Source organism: Exophiala spinifera (genome assembly GCF_000836115.1).
Source record: "Exophiala spinifera strain CBS 89968 unplaced genomic scaffold supercont1.1, whole genome shotgun sequence".
NCBI lineage: Eukaryota > Fungi > Ascomycota > Eurotiomycetes > Chaetothyriales > Herpotrichiellaceae > Exophiala > Exophiala spinifera.
In genome coordinates, this window is record NW_015622513.1 from 2,779,643 (window position 1) to 2,794,322 (window position 14,680).

The following is a 14,680-nucleotide window of genomic DNA, read 5'->3' on the forward strand; positions in this document are numbered from 1 at the left end:
AACTCGAAGCGACTTCCTTTTATACCAGCTGGCACGTCCTTGCGAAGGAGATAGGAGGCGGAAACTGGAAGACCAGAAAACTGCTAGGATCAATATTAGCGCTTATGATACCATCGGCTGCAGAAGTGCAATGGGAGAGGTGAGTATTGATCTCCTCAGCAGGGGACTAGAGCAGATGGTATCAGAGATGCTTGAGACTCTGACAAGTAGGCAGGCAACGCCCCGGCCACGGGAAACAGGCCAACGGCAAAAAGAGGAGGAGGCATTAATGTCAAGCTAGGTCCCTTTTGGCCCAGAGTGTATGCAGCTATCAACATCGGCCTCAAGGTTAGGGTCGTGTGTTAGCTCCAAGACTTACCCCCGCTGGTACTGGTCGCATCGAGAGCTCTACGGACGTTCATCCGCAGATCCGAAGGCTCAAAGATGATGGCCTCAGGAAAATGCGTTTGGCACGTGGATGTTGTGAGAATGAGACTGGTTGGCACTGACCTTTCTTTGACTAGTCTGAATGGATATATTGTTGACCGTGAGGCAGCGTCTCCGGACTTCGCCTATCGCAGGTGCAATGGCGGTCTCTGTAGTCAAGGCCAATGTTCAAGACTGCAGGTCATGATCCACTTATGATGCCAACAACAAGGGAAAATATGACCAAGCCCAAAATGACCAAAGCAAAGACGAAGCCGACCGGTTGTAATAGTTGAATAGCCTTGACTCTCTAACCAGCCATTTTGCAGCAGATAGCTCTGCCTGGGGAGCTCTTGAGTTATTGGTGAAAGTTGGCGAGGACAGACGGGCTCTGCCTACCCTTGCAATTAGGTATACTTTGGACTTCGTGAGGCTAGGCTTGAATGAAACTTGAGGTTTCCAATGAGTGCTGATAGCGACAAGTCGAGGGTAGTTTTCGATGGCACTCGCCGAGGTCGATCGTCTCCTGGTCGACTAGGCTGTACCTTGAGAAGGCGTTTATGCAATAGCGTGGGGTCAAACTGTTTAGATGAGGTACGCGGGAAAGTAGAGAAGAAGAAGAAGGAGAAGTAAGTCTCTCTGACGGCCCTCAGGAGGAAGTATATGAGGTTGCCAATTGGACGGCAACACATAGCCAAACAATATGACGAACCGAATGGTGTGGTGACATGGGCATCGACTCTTCAACCAAATGTATGCAATTGATCACCTTGCTCAGCTTTTGGGGCCACTAGCACCCACAGTGACAGACAGTGTTAGGTTGTGTCGCAGTCATCAAGGAGCTTTAGTTGGTCCCTCGGGGTTGCTCAGTGGCTTGACATTCCGGAGGAGGCGTCGATCTGAGCTCTGGTAGCACCAGCTTCGGGGAAGGCTCCTGTGTTCATGGAGCCAGTCAAGAACTGGATTCTGGAGTGAGCTGAGTTCCTAGAGGACTGTTCGTGTCCAGACCGGTGCTTACGTTCCTGTTGCGCTTGTCCTGGCGCATGCTGCGAATGCGATGCTCGAGATCCCGGGCTTGATAGAAGGACTGCACCGGAAAGGATGCCGATCGGCGTACTGGACAAGCCTGCAGACAGGTGAATCAAACAGCGAGATACCAATCATCATGCTCCAAGAGGGGGTTCCTTCCGGGGAAGAAGTATGCAGCGAAAGCCATGTCGCTAGCCAGCGGCTTGTGCGGCGGAAGGGAGGCCACTCTCATCCAAGCCCCTGTTGCCTTCCGCCTTGTGCCACTATCCTACTTGTGGAGAGCGTCATGATACGACTGGCGCGAGTTAATGGCCCTCTGGTGGAAGCAAGTAAGCTGTTGATTCAATGCCACGGCTGGATTTTTATTCCTCAGTATTGCTGCTACCGTCACTTCGTTGCAGAAGCTTCAGGGCTGGAACTGTGTTCCCAGTGGGGATCCCTTGTCGACGAGCTCGCCAAGATAATCGGGACAACACAGGTCCTTTGGAATCCAGGAGCAAGAGTAGGGCTACATGGGAGACGACCTTATGTGGTCGTGAAACCGCCTTGATACGTTTCCGGCTCGAGTTTCCCCCTGACAGTTGTGATGGCCGTCACTACAATATTTTTTGCACGAATCGCATGCTCGTCGAATATGAGGGGATAAACCTGCATGGGTTGGCCTTCCTTCACACTCTGGACAGAAGTTTACAGGGGTCGAGGCCGAATTCTGGTTGCATCCAATATCGAAGCAAACACGGATGAGCGAGACGTGCGGATTGAATTTGCTCGGCCTCCCAATCTGGCTTACCCCTTTGCGGGACGCTAGGCCCCGTGCACATCTCAATCCTTCGATTCGGACCGTGTCCAACTGGATCATGTACAGGGCTGGTGCCCTCACAACTGCAGCCAGTTCTGGGCGTAGCGAGAGCTGTCCCGCTTAAGACCGGCTCTGTAAACAGCAATCGAATCGGAGCTGGATTCCCTCAGCTGCCAGCTTCCCAGTAGACCTCTTTGCCGCCCTTTGAGCCTAGATGGGGGCCTTGTCACATTGTGGACTCCACGGATCGGATTCGGGAATCCGATCTTCGTTCTTGCAAGATCCTGGTAGTAGACAAGGGATGTCTTGCCCAGAACGCGGTGCAGATTTCAAGACCGGCTTGAGCAAAGCAGACCAGCCCTCGTTTCATTTCTCAACGTTCGTCTAAAGCTAGACACAGACTTTGAGATGTGAATAGCTACTCCATAAACATGGGCCGTTCTGGGACAGCCTCTCCCACACCTACAACATCAAGTTTGGGGCTTGTTCGCCTCCTAGTGTGGGTCTTGTCGCCACTGTTTGTTTGCTCGATTCTCACGGTGTACAGGCTGGGTTCTGCCATCGAATGATGTCTCCTGGAGCCGTGGCATATCGAAGAAGCCAGTAGCGTCTCCACCGAGCTAATGCATGAAGGCGAGCCCCTTCTGCAAATCGATGCGCAGCTTTGCGGCTATCGCACGGTCGGCTGCTGCAAGTCGAGAGGAAGATCGATCCGTCGTTGAGAATGCATCCATCGCATCCTGCTTAAAGATGAAGACGACCGGATCCCAGCGAATCTCTCAACGACAGTAGAGAGGTCGGCCGTATCTCGAGGACCTCGCCGGACAAGGCTAGTAGCGATGTCAAGGATGATGTTGGGGCATTCCGCCGTCTTAGAGGGTGCAGATGCGATACAGCCATAGCCAGCACTCCCTCCGCAACACCAAAACTCGGCATCTAGGGTGGAGATTGTCACGTAGGACAGGGTCACAAGCCTCCCGCCCTTCTCATTCAGACTAGGACCCGCGATGCCCAGGCTTATGCACCGTACTCTGTGCAATGAGGCCACCTCTACCTTTGCGACTAGGGATGCATTCCGGTCAAGCGAACAGCACGAGAGAGAGGTGAGCCTGCGTAAGCTAGCTGGGATCAGCATTCGGCAACCGATTTCCGATGTAGAAGGCAGTGAAAATCCGTCTTTTCCACTGCGGCCCTACCTTTTGTCTTTGGTCAGTTTGGGATCAGCTCGCACCTCGTCAGCACAAGCCTGCAATTTGAGAAGGCTGCGCCCGCACGGTTTCACGGTGCAACCGACATGTGAATCATGCGTGTATGCGACAAGTAACAGTTACAACCGCGATGGAGCCGAGGAGATCTCTCCCCAAGGTATATGTACCAACACGTCGGATCACAAGTGTCCAGCTGTTGAAGGAGCTCTGGTTGGACATAGACATCCCGTACCACCCACCACTTCCGACACGTTCGAATACGCAATGTGTTTGCCGAGAAGTGACATCCCAATGGATGCCAAAGAAGTCGAAACTACAATTCTCACTGTCCCAGATCTTCTTGTAGCAGCCGCAAGTCTGCCTTCAGGAGGTCCTCGATGGGGCGTCGCACGAACGCCGAAGTTCTCAGAGCCATGAGCGCGAGTTCGACTGCATTCAGACAGCGTTGACGAAGTATCTGGTAACAACCGGGAGGAATCTGTGCTCCTCTCTTTTCGTTCAGCCTGTTCGACCACGTCTCCGGACCCATGGTACAAGGGCGTCTGTCCGAGAATCATATGGACCCTCTCGACTATGGTCGGGCGGTCGGCCGCAAGAGTCTTCAACGTCTTGAATACATCCTAGCATTCAACCAGCTCCCCGGCCTCAACGAAAATGGATGATACTTTCGCCATCGGGTTCCGGTTCTAACCAGTGCACAAGATACAATTGTTGGGTCTGCCGGGTCCCATCCGACAATTTGGCATCCATGCATCTGCTTTATCCTCGAGAGACCTTCGTTCCCTCAATACGTGTATGTGCTGCTTTTGAGACTAGGAGCTAAATATCAACCGATGATTAAGAGAGAAGAGTTTACTGACGAGTGTCATTATGACAACAGATTGATCGAACTATTTTTTCGCCCAACGGGCTTCCTCGTCCAGTGATTACAAATGCTGTTTTGATACGGGAGTCAAAACCCATGCCGCATTATTCATCAGGACATCAAGAGGATGTTGCTACTATTACTTCGATGAACCGAGCGTTTCTGCGCTACAACGGCTGCATCGGGTTCTGAGGCTCCCGGAATAGGTCATAGAGTTCACAATGAGGTAATCGTAATCCTAATGCGCTCGATCTTATGCTTTTCCCTACCCGGTGTTGTTGTGAGCTCGAGCGCGGCTACTGAGCAGGCCAGAAAACTCCACAATTGGTTGTTCGCGAATTCGCTTCGGTTCCAATCAACTCTCAAAACTATCAAGTAGTCCGGCTTCACGGACAAGCTCGTAGAAAAGACCTCTCTTCTTAATCAGCTCTTTTGGTGTGTCAAACTCGACAGCTCGACCCTGCTCCAAGACGACGACTTTATCGGAGTCGATAATAGTATTTATACGGTGTGCGATTGTGATGATGGTGCGGTTATCGAAGACATTGCTGCGAAGTGTGGCTTGAACCATCCGATCGGTGGCGACGTCTATGCCCGCTGTAGCTTCGTCAAGAACCAGGATGTTGCTGGGGGTCAGTAAGGCGCGGGCCAGAGATACAAGTTGACGTTGCCCATGGCTCAAATTAGAACCTAAAATTTCCAAGAGTCAGCATCTTCAGCAACAGAGGGAGCAAAAAAGAGAAGTCCGAGACATGGTGGGATATTCGCTTACCGCCTTCATGGACCGCTGCATCCAATTGACCAGGAAGCTCCGAGACGTAGTCCTTCAGCCGAGCATGCTCAAGTACACTCCATAGTTCGGTATCATCGTGCACATGGCGGGGGTCCAAGTTGTCACGAATAGTCCCTTCAAAGAGGGCTGCATCTTGTGGTATGATTGCCAGGCGTCTTCGCAAGTCCAATAGCCCAATTGTTGACGTATTAAGCCCATCAATGCTGTTAAATATGAGTAAGTTAAATGGCGTTGGTTGTACGGTACAACTCCTCGAGAGGTTCAACATACCTTATATTACCCGATGTAGGTTCAATTATACGAAATAGTGCAAGTGTCAGAGAACTTTTTCCAGCTCCTGTTCGACCTACGACGCCGACCTTTTCTCGGGCTTTGATGCTCAGATTGATGTTCTTCAAAACTGGGTCCAAACCTTCCCGATACTTTGTCGTGTAATCATTGAAGGTGATTTGACCATGAGCTGGCCAACCGATACTGGGACGACTCTTGAACAAGACCTCGGGGGCTTCGCTAGGCAGTTCGGCGTACTCAAGCACACGCTCCACAGAAACGATGTTGGTCTCGACTTCCACGGTTTGGCGCACAATCCAGTTCAAAGATTGCGTAATCTGCAAGGCATATGACATCTACGACGATTAGCGTACAGGTTGTTAAAAGAAAGAACCGGTTCATGATCACATACCGCAAGACCGACCATGCCTGCCGTCAATCCACTGCCAGTTGTCACGGAAATTATAGCGAAAACAGCAGCCGCGAGGATGATGACAGAGCCAATGAACTCTAAGCGGACTGCCAACCACCTATTGGCACTTATTGAAGGGAAATAGGCTCGGAGATTGGCATCCATCCGCCATTCGTTCTCTTGAATGAACCTATTCGACTGTCGATAAGCACGAATGGTTGAAACGCCACCCAGTGATTCCTGGAAATGTGCGTAAATGGGGCTGCGACTGACGCTGTCAAGCCTTTTCAATTCTCGAGAAGTCCTGAGATAATATCTCTGGTAGACAAGGTACACGGCGCCCAGAGGAATGACAAGGACTAGGAAGAGGGGCGTCGAGGCTGCAATGACACCAATGGTAAACAATGCCCGGCTGGCGTTGACGAAAAGCTTGTCACGTCAGTTCATGGCCCAGTTAAAGTGTTGAAATGCTTACCATATTGAATGTTCGAGCGATGACTTCGTCTACCCGGTAAATATCGGAACTGAACCTGTTGAGTACTCTGCCTATCGGGGTAGTATCGAAGAAGCTCATCGGAGAGCGAAATATGGCATAAGCCATTCGGTCATGAAGTTTTCTTGAAGCCTGCAGGTGTGAGACATAGTTTCTCGCCAAGTGAAAGATAGCGTACCTCTATCGAGCAGAAGATCCAGAGAAGGAGAGTCTGTAAGCTGTGAGCATTTGCAATGGTCAGCAAAGTAAGGTACACACCTGAACAACGACCAGGGCTGAGCCTCCTATACCGAGTGCAAAGTAGATACCAATATACTTTCCCACTGACGGGTTAGCGCCAAAAAGCTCATTGATCTCAGACCAGCGCTTCAACCAAAAGTTGCCGGCGACCTGGACTGTCTGAGCTGCAAGAAGGGCGAAGAAGTAGAAGCACACTGCGACCAGGTTGCTCTCCTTCGCATAGCTTGTATACACTGACCACTTGACCTTGCCCTGTTCCGAAGTTTCCTTGGTTTGTTTAGATTTGAGACCGGCCTCTTCGTCGGTTACATGGCCCATTGGACCATGGAAACTAGCAGTTGATGCACGTCGCAATGTATTAAAGCTTGTTTTGCGCGCCGTAAATGCACCAGCACGAATGGGTTCTAGACCACCGATCTCTTGGCGTGCTTCGTCGGCTTCTTCGGAATCCAGCTCATCTTGCACTCCATTAGCCACGATGGTTGCAGACTCATCTGATTCCATTCCTTCAATGCTAGGGCTCCGTTCGCCTTCCGATTCTTGATCCTCATCGCTCGTGGATGTCTTAATCATACTGGCAACATCTCCTCTCATTGCCATCAATTGCCGATATGTGCCCTTCTCGGAAATCGCGCCTTCACGGAGGAAGTACATATAGTCAGCCTCTTTGAGGACAGGAATGGAGTTTGTCGCTAGAATTCTAGTCTTGCCATTCAGCAGGCCATTTGGGCCGAGAACATTGTTGATCAAATGCCGCCCAACATGAGCATCGACGGCTGACAGGACATCGTCTAGGATATAGACATCGGCTCTGGCATACACCGCTCGTGCTAATGCCAATCGAGCCTTCTGACCCCCAGACAATGAGATTCCCCGCTCCCCTACTTCGGTTTGATCGCTGTCGGGTAGCTGTTTGAAGTCGGCGATAAGAGCACATGCGTGGACAGTCTGATTGTAGAAGTGAGGATCCCACCTGTGGCCGAAGGTTATGTTGTCCTTCACGCTTGCATTCATGATCCATGCTGATTGTGCAGCATAGGCAATGCGGCCTCGGACGACTGTTTCGCCACTAATTTTCCATAGGTCTCCCAGGAGTGCTTGCAAGAGCGACGATTTGCCGGCTCCGACACGTCCAACCACACATGTAAGTTCTCCCTTATTGGCATTGAAATTGATATTCCGCAAAACAGTTCTGTCCTCGTTTTTGTTCCATGTGAAACTGGCCTCTGAAATGGAGACTGAGGATTCTCCGGATCGTTTTGGTGGTTCGTCAATGAACCTGACTGCATCTTCCTGTAGCTCGTCAGCGGTGAAGAAATCTGTCAATCTCTTCACGGCCACAGTCGCCTCGATGATGCTAGTTATCACCATTGGCAAGACAGTGAGCGGGAAAGTCAGCAGGTTGAATAGTGTCAATGCCGGAAATACTAGCTCCGTGGTGAGAGGCCTGTTATTGACCAGTACGAAGACGGCGAATGTCGAACACGAGACGAAGAAGGGCGTTGATGACCACGTGAAAGTTGAGAAAGCCTGAGCGGCTCCGATTTTCCGAAGATTGTTCAACTCCAGATCATTGCGCACGTGGCTTAGCTTTTCCATGAAGGCTGAGCCCCAAGCGTATAGCTTGATGCTTTTCATGTTGTTCAGAATTTCGGTCATCAAACGAGAACGTCTGTCTTTATATTTCATCTGTGACAGCTGAAGCTTCTTCATGAATCTGGCAATGAAACCGTTGACCGGAATCATGATGATCATTGCGGCAACGCCTGCAAAGCAAGATACCCCAACCAGTTTGTAAAGAGACACCATGCAGAGAGTGATCTGGAACGGTGCCGACCAAAGCTGTTGGCCCCATTGCGCCAGATCAGCGAGGCGTTGCTGGTCGACACTCATGTAAGTAACGATGTCGCCGGTGGATTTGGTCGCACGGGACTCATTTGACAAACGAAGGGATTTGGCGTATATCATTGCAGTCAAAGATGATTTGATTCTCATACCAGTCTCAAAAGCCCGCTGAAAGTATTGATGGAGTGCAGCAGTTTGGCAAATTGAGGTTGCAAACATGGCCAGTGCAATGGCAATGCCACGGATTGCTGGTTCTCGTTCTCGTCCGGGACGGTAAGAATCCACGAAACGAATGAGAAGTCGAAGTAGTTGAGGCTGGACGAATAAAAGCGCATCGCTGATGGTCTTGATGAAGGCTCCACGGATGTAGGGTCCTCCAAATGCCCTGGCTAAGGCTATCCACAAATTGGGTTTCTTCTTTTCGAGTTCAACTTCCCATGCCTGCTGCAATAAATCGCCCGTGACCTTGGTACTGTCCCGCGGGCGTAGATTCCACAAATCATCCTGGGTCAAGTAATTTTCATAACCAAACTTCATCAGTGGGGTCATCCAACTGAAGGTCAGGACTGAGAAAACATCGGCATATTCGTAAGGGCATTCGTCCTCAGCTCCCAAGGCGTCATATGCGCTTTGCTTCTTCGGCACAAAGTACTCCAACACAAACTCCAATATTGCGAGACCAAAGCTGACATTGAAGGCGATGAAGTATGGGAGTTGGCTCCTCTCGGCGCCGCGAGCAACTAGGGAACGCAGTTTGACTGCATACGCCAAAATGAAAAAGACCCAGTAGAATAATACGACGCCATTTGGGTTTCTCGACCTCCAATGCTCATGGTATTGTATAGAGAATATTATAAGGAGTGAGGTAATTGTAGCGACGGATGTGTAAAATCTTATATCCTGGTACCATATTCCCGGCAGTTCGTGTATTTGGAAGACAAGTTGGAGGACGGTCGAGAGGACCACGCCAGTAAGTACGACTCTGCGACACCGAGGTTAGCATAGACACCCGAGATGCAAATATACTAGACTTACAGCTTGGCGTAGAAGTGCCAGTTCTTGGGGACATCTTGAGCTACCCGTTTCTTGAGTATGTACCATAGCGCCCCAACACCGAACAGCGCCCCCCCGATGGCAACACCGAGGACCCAAACGTCAAGAAAGCAAGGTGTAAGATCCCATCGCAACGAGCTGACCGGACCCCAGCCTTCTGAATCACCACATAGAGGCTGTCGTGAGAGAGCCTTTGGAAGAGGGAAATACGACGGACTTTCGCCGCCGGTAGCAGTCAGTACAGACTGCTCTTGAAGAAAGCCCCTCATCTACTGTAGCCAACACTGCGCAAGGGGTGAGAGTGGCAGAATCGGCGGTTGGGCAGTAGCAAGTTGGAGGATGAAGGAGATCGAATGAAGGAGATTCTCACACCCAAATGCAGACGCAGGCAAAAAGCCTCGAAGAGGTCAATGACCTGCAGGCGAGAAGATGATGCGCATTGGCTTAGTCACCAATGCCCGGCGATTCGGACTTAAGCATGTTGATTGTATGTGGGGAACCCCGGAACAACAATAATCCGCTGACCAACCAGCGTCTGCGGATATCTGCGTATTCCCTAAGTGGTAGGCATATGTTTGCTTGCTTCTTGGAGCGAGGGCGGGCAATATATGATAAACACACGGTGTATGCACATGATCATGTTGAAAGAAATGCATGTGTAGCCGTTTCACGGTCGGCGGTCTTGCAAGAAGACCGCGACTTCAGCTAGAGGCCTTATCCACGCACTCTTCGTTGGCAACTACAAGGTAATTGCTAGCCATTGCTTTGCTTACAATATGGGTACTACATTGCAAGGCGGCTCAAGCATGCGTATCCGCACGGATTCCATGTGCATTGTAACTTTGTGCTCACACGCGTGACACCAGTCAGACCCACCGGTGCAATCCCACATCTGTTCAGAGCATCAGGCTGAGGACTCGGCTCTGTGGTTCTCCGCCAAGGTTAGGCAATATTGGACCCTGAATACCGGCAAGGGGCTTTTACCCACTGGACCCTGTCCGGGCGAGTCCGTTCAGCCTCATTCCCAGCCAAAAGCCAGGCCCATCATTTTTAGATTCACAGCCCGTCAATGCCCGTTGCTCCGACCAAGTTCCCCCAACATTGCAACATCTGGGCTCGCTTCTAAGCACCTAAGGTTCTGGACTATCGTCTTTGTTATCTGTACAGCTATCGGCCATGGTCTCGATTTCTCTATCGGCGCACGGGGTCTCTGGATGGCATTTTGGCCACCGGCGAATGCAGCGCACAAAGAATTGTGTAAAAGAAAACTGTGCCCTTTATCGCTCGTATTCGGCTGGAATATTCCTCGTCCCTGTATCATGATTGTGACTCGGTACTGGTTGCCGATGCCCTCATGCTCTTTGACCCTGTTCGTCAGCCTGCGCCTTTCAGAGGGCCACGACGCTGCTGCTCCCTGTGTTAGCTGTGCCAGCATACTTGTCTTATCTTGGTTGGTCCACGCCCACATTTGCTACTTAGCACGAATCCGCCCCGGACTAGACCTCGAACTGGCAACATTATCTGTCTTACCGCCTACTCGTGTGACCGGCGACGCTCAACAATGCTGTTGTCCGCTCTACGATAGGGCCATTGATCACCGGTTTAGTACCTCACATGCAGGGTATAACGGGGCGGTGGCCTGGCCGTTGCTGTTCTCGCTGTCGTTCTAAGCCTTGTGCATTGCGATGCTAGCATCCCATATATCCCAGGACCCTGAATCTGCTTTCTTCTCCACACTTTCCGTCTTCCCAGCCTTGAATCCTTGAACATCGATACGGCGAGAGCATGTCCCGTCAAGTCTCTACTCGAGATAGTCGAGAAGCACACCCCTTTAGAAACAACGTCAACTATACCGACCAAAGGGGTTCCACGAGTGACAATAATAATATGGAACCACAGAATTCACAAAATCAGTCTGGCAAGCACCAGGGTGGACCAGAGTCAAAGTCGGATATCAACATAGAAGCCAACCCGACCAGCAATGACCCAACACCGCCAGAGGGCGGCCTCCAGCTGGGAGGTGGCCAGACAATCAAGCTCATGCTCGTACCTGACAAGGCTCCAACGCCAGCTCCTCCCAAGAAGAAGGAAAAGCCTCATCCTCAAGCAAAGATGACCAAGTTTTGGGACAATTTCAACCCCGAGTATCAGGGGAAAGTCACCCGTGTGTTGCCTGAGCGCATGACCGACAAGAATGTGTCTCTGGCAAAATTGGTGGGTGAGATTGCTCACCGAGCCACGACTTCATACGAACATGCCAAGGAGAGCTGTATCCGCGACGTCAAAAGAATCATAAGGGAGTGTCGGGAATCGAATCAGAAGTATACCGACCCTCACTTCGACATCGAACGAGACTTGAAGATCACTAGAGCACGCGATTGCTTGGATGGCTTGGTAATTGAACAAAATGACAAAGAATTTCCGGCAGATGTGAAACGCGTTACGGTAAGACAGCGTGTGATAGACATTGCTTGATTCGGTCACCGGGGGCTGATTGATTTTTTCAAGGATATATTTGACGACCCCAAGTTCTATGTTGATGGCCCCTCGTACGATGATATCTTGCAAGGATCTGCCGGGTGAGTTGAAGGACTCGTTATCCACTTCTCAAGTATGTATGCTGATCCTTGACTTCAGCGATTGCTGGTTTTTGGCTGCTGTATCAGCGCTGGGTTGCAACCGAGAGTTCATTGACCGCGTCTGCGTGATTCAAGATCAAGCTGTGGGTGTCTATGGCTTTGTGTTTCACCGAGGTATGTTACTTTTATAACTGTTCAACGAGCTTCTCTCATCCAATGATCGCGGTTGCTGAACTCTGGCCCGATGTTCACCACCCACACCAAAGCAGTCGCTCGAGTCACTGAGAGGAAACAGAGCATTGAATGAGATAAAGAACTAGCATTATCTCGCTCTAAGTGCTTAGTTTGCTGACATGCTACATTAGACGGTGAATGGCACCAATGCATCATTGACGACAAACTATACCTCCGAGCTCCAAACTACGATGAGAGCGGCGACGTTGTGCTTGGACAATACGGTGTTCGCCGTAATAATCAGGAAGATCAGTATCAGGAACTGTTCCAGAGAGGCTCCCAAGCGTTGTACTTTGCTCAATGTCGGGACCAAAACGAGACCTGGGTCAGCTTACTAGAGAAGGCCTATGCTAAAGCACACGGCGACTACGCTTCAATCTCTGGAGGGCAAACTGGGGAGGCGCTGGAGGAGCTTACGGGGAGTATCACATCTGAGATCTATACGACGAATATCCTTGACACCGACGCCTTCTGGTCCAACGAGCTATCCAAATGTGGAAAAACAACGGAGTTTGTCTTCTCCTGCGCAGTCGCTCGATGGAGAGAATGGCGCCCTTATCTCGTGGCCAATGAGAAGATCCGCGAAGAGCGTCGGTCAGGAATTGTATCTCAACATGCGTACGCGATCCTTGACACGTATGAGGGCCATGGCCAGAGACTTGTCAAGATACGCAACCCATGGGGCCGCAAGGAATGGACCGGAACTTGGTCTGACGGTTCGAAAGAGTGGACTCCTGAGTGGTTATCGCGATTGAATCATCAGTTTGGCGATGATGGCATTTTCTGGATGACCTATAAGGACATGCTGAGCAAATACAAGTACATCGACCGAACCCGCATTTTTGGGCCGGAATGGCACGTTGTACAGCAGTGGATGTCCGTTCAGGTCCCATGGAGCACTCTCGACTATCAAACGAACTACTTCTCCATCGACGTGCCCGAGGACACCGAAGCTGTGATCGTGCTATCGCAACTCGACGACCGCTACTTCAAGGGCCTGCAGGGGAAATATAACTTCACCCTCCAATTCCGTGTCCAGAAGGACTCAGATGACGATGACGAGTACCTCGCACGGAGCAAGTTGAACTATGAACTTGTCCGATCTGTCAATGTTGAAGTCCACCTCGCAAAGGGCACGTACTCGGTCCTTGTAAAAGTGGAGGCCACTTCGACCTCGCGAGATGATGTGGAGACGATTATCCGTAACAACATCCATCGGCGAGACAAGATCACGCAGATCGGCAAGCTGTACGACTTGGCACATCAGAAGGGTCAGCTTCCTGGTATGTCGTCGACCGGCACCTCGTTGTCGCCCACGGGGACGAGCACACCAGCCACGACCGGCACTCCGGTCCTTAGCACAGCACCCGCCACTCCAACAGAAGAAACAAAACCAGAAGAGGATGCTGAAAAAGACCCGAACCGCAATCCGTGGAATGCAAGTTGCATTGTCGGCTTGCGCGTATACAGCAAGCAGCCTGATCTCGCTCTCAAGATCGTTGTGCCTTCAAAAGAGGAGCTCAGCGAGAACAAGCCGACACTCGACCGAGACGATGTGGCGAAGAGTGCGCTTGACGAGGCTCAGGCTGCGGCAGAGAAGGTCGAGGAGTCCGTCAAAGGAGATGACGATGCTGATGACCAGGGTTTACCCGGGCAGGCGACCAAGTCAGCCTCCGGGAAGAGAGTCAGACTGCTCGTGGAGAGTAGCGATGAGGGACAGGAAGAACAGGGTGATGCTTCGTCGTCTTCTGACGAAGAAAGCACAGTTTCTTACGATGATTAATGTAATTGATAGCATTGAGTGCCTGCAACCATATAGGTGGGTAGAGGCGGGTCTAACCCCTACGACAACCATGATTTACTACGGGGTAATCTGTGGAAGAGCACATATTCATGAAGGGATTGTGAATAATCGCAGGTACTTTGGTTGGAATGCAGGATACAGGGTTCTTTGGTGCACATTTGGCGGACACTTGGTTAAGCGAGGCGCGGCAACGTGGGAGCAGTATTTGTGGTGATGTTACGCCTACATCATATGCGCAATCATTCTTCTCCAGTGAAAGACTTTCGGATACTCGTTGGCATTTCTGTCCTTGCATATAGACTGGCCTCAGACTGTAGAAGACCTCCTTAATGCCCCTTCCAAATGCAGCATTGAATTCGGCCCATTATCGTGAGTGAACAATCAATCAGCAGTGAAGCCCGAATAATTAAGACACCATTTGGAACTTGATAAGAGATCCAGGCACGGTCTCTGCACACATTCCGGCTTACAATCCCCACCTCTGCGAACCTTTTGACCCGCCGACCGAGTGCTAAGCGTACACGACTTAATTCTCCGTCAGGCATCAATACCAGCGATCCTGAGCATCTTGACACTTCTCAACGGTGGGAAGCTCTCTCGCCTCATTGCCATTTCCGTGTGTTACCAGTCTACCAAAGTCAGCCAAAGTCA

General features: G+C 50.9%; 2 protein-coding genes across 2 annotated transcripts; one reads left to right on the forward strand and one right to left on the reverse strand.

The window, feature by feature from the left end:
* Positions 1 to 4,661: 4,661 nt before the first annotated feature.
* On the reverse strand, positions 4,662 to 9,681 carry PV08_01044 (uncharacterized protein; the record flags this gene model as incomplete). The annotated part of the gene is made up of 8 exons (XM_016375409.1): positions 4,662 to 4,996; positions 5,079 to 5,302; positions 5,370 to 5,725; positions 5,782 to 6,210; positions 6,257 to 6,406; positions 6,453 to 6,485; positions 6,533 to 9,341; positions 9,395 to 9,681. The coding sequence occupies 8 exons, from the start codon at positions 9,679 to 9,681 to the stop codon at positions 4,662 to 4,664; spliced, it is 4,623 nt and encodes a 1,540-aa protein (XP_016240685.1).
* A 1,618-nt stretch (positions 9,682 to 11,299) lies between these two features.
* PV08_01045 (uncharacterized protein) lies at positions 11,300 to 14,008 on the forward strand (the record flags this gene model as incomplete). Its single annotated transcript, XM_016375410.1, has 4 exons — positions 11,300 to 11,857; positions 11,921 to 11,991; positions 12,050 to 12,165; positions 12,357 to 14,008. 4 exons carry the CDS (start codon positions 11,300 to 11,302, stop codon positions 14,006 to 14,008), a joined length of 2,397 nt encoding a protein of 798 aa, XP_016240686.1.
* Between the last annotated feature and the right edge of the window lie 672 nt (positions 14,009 to 14,680).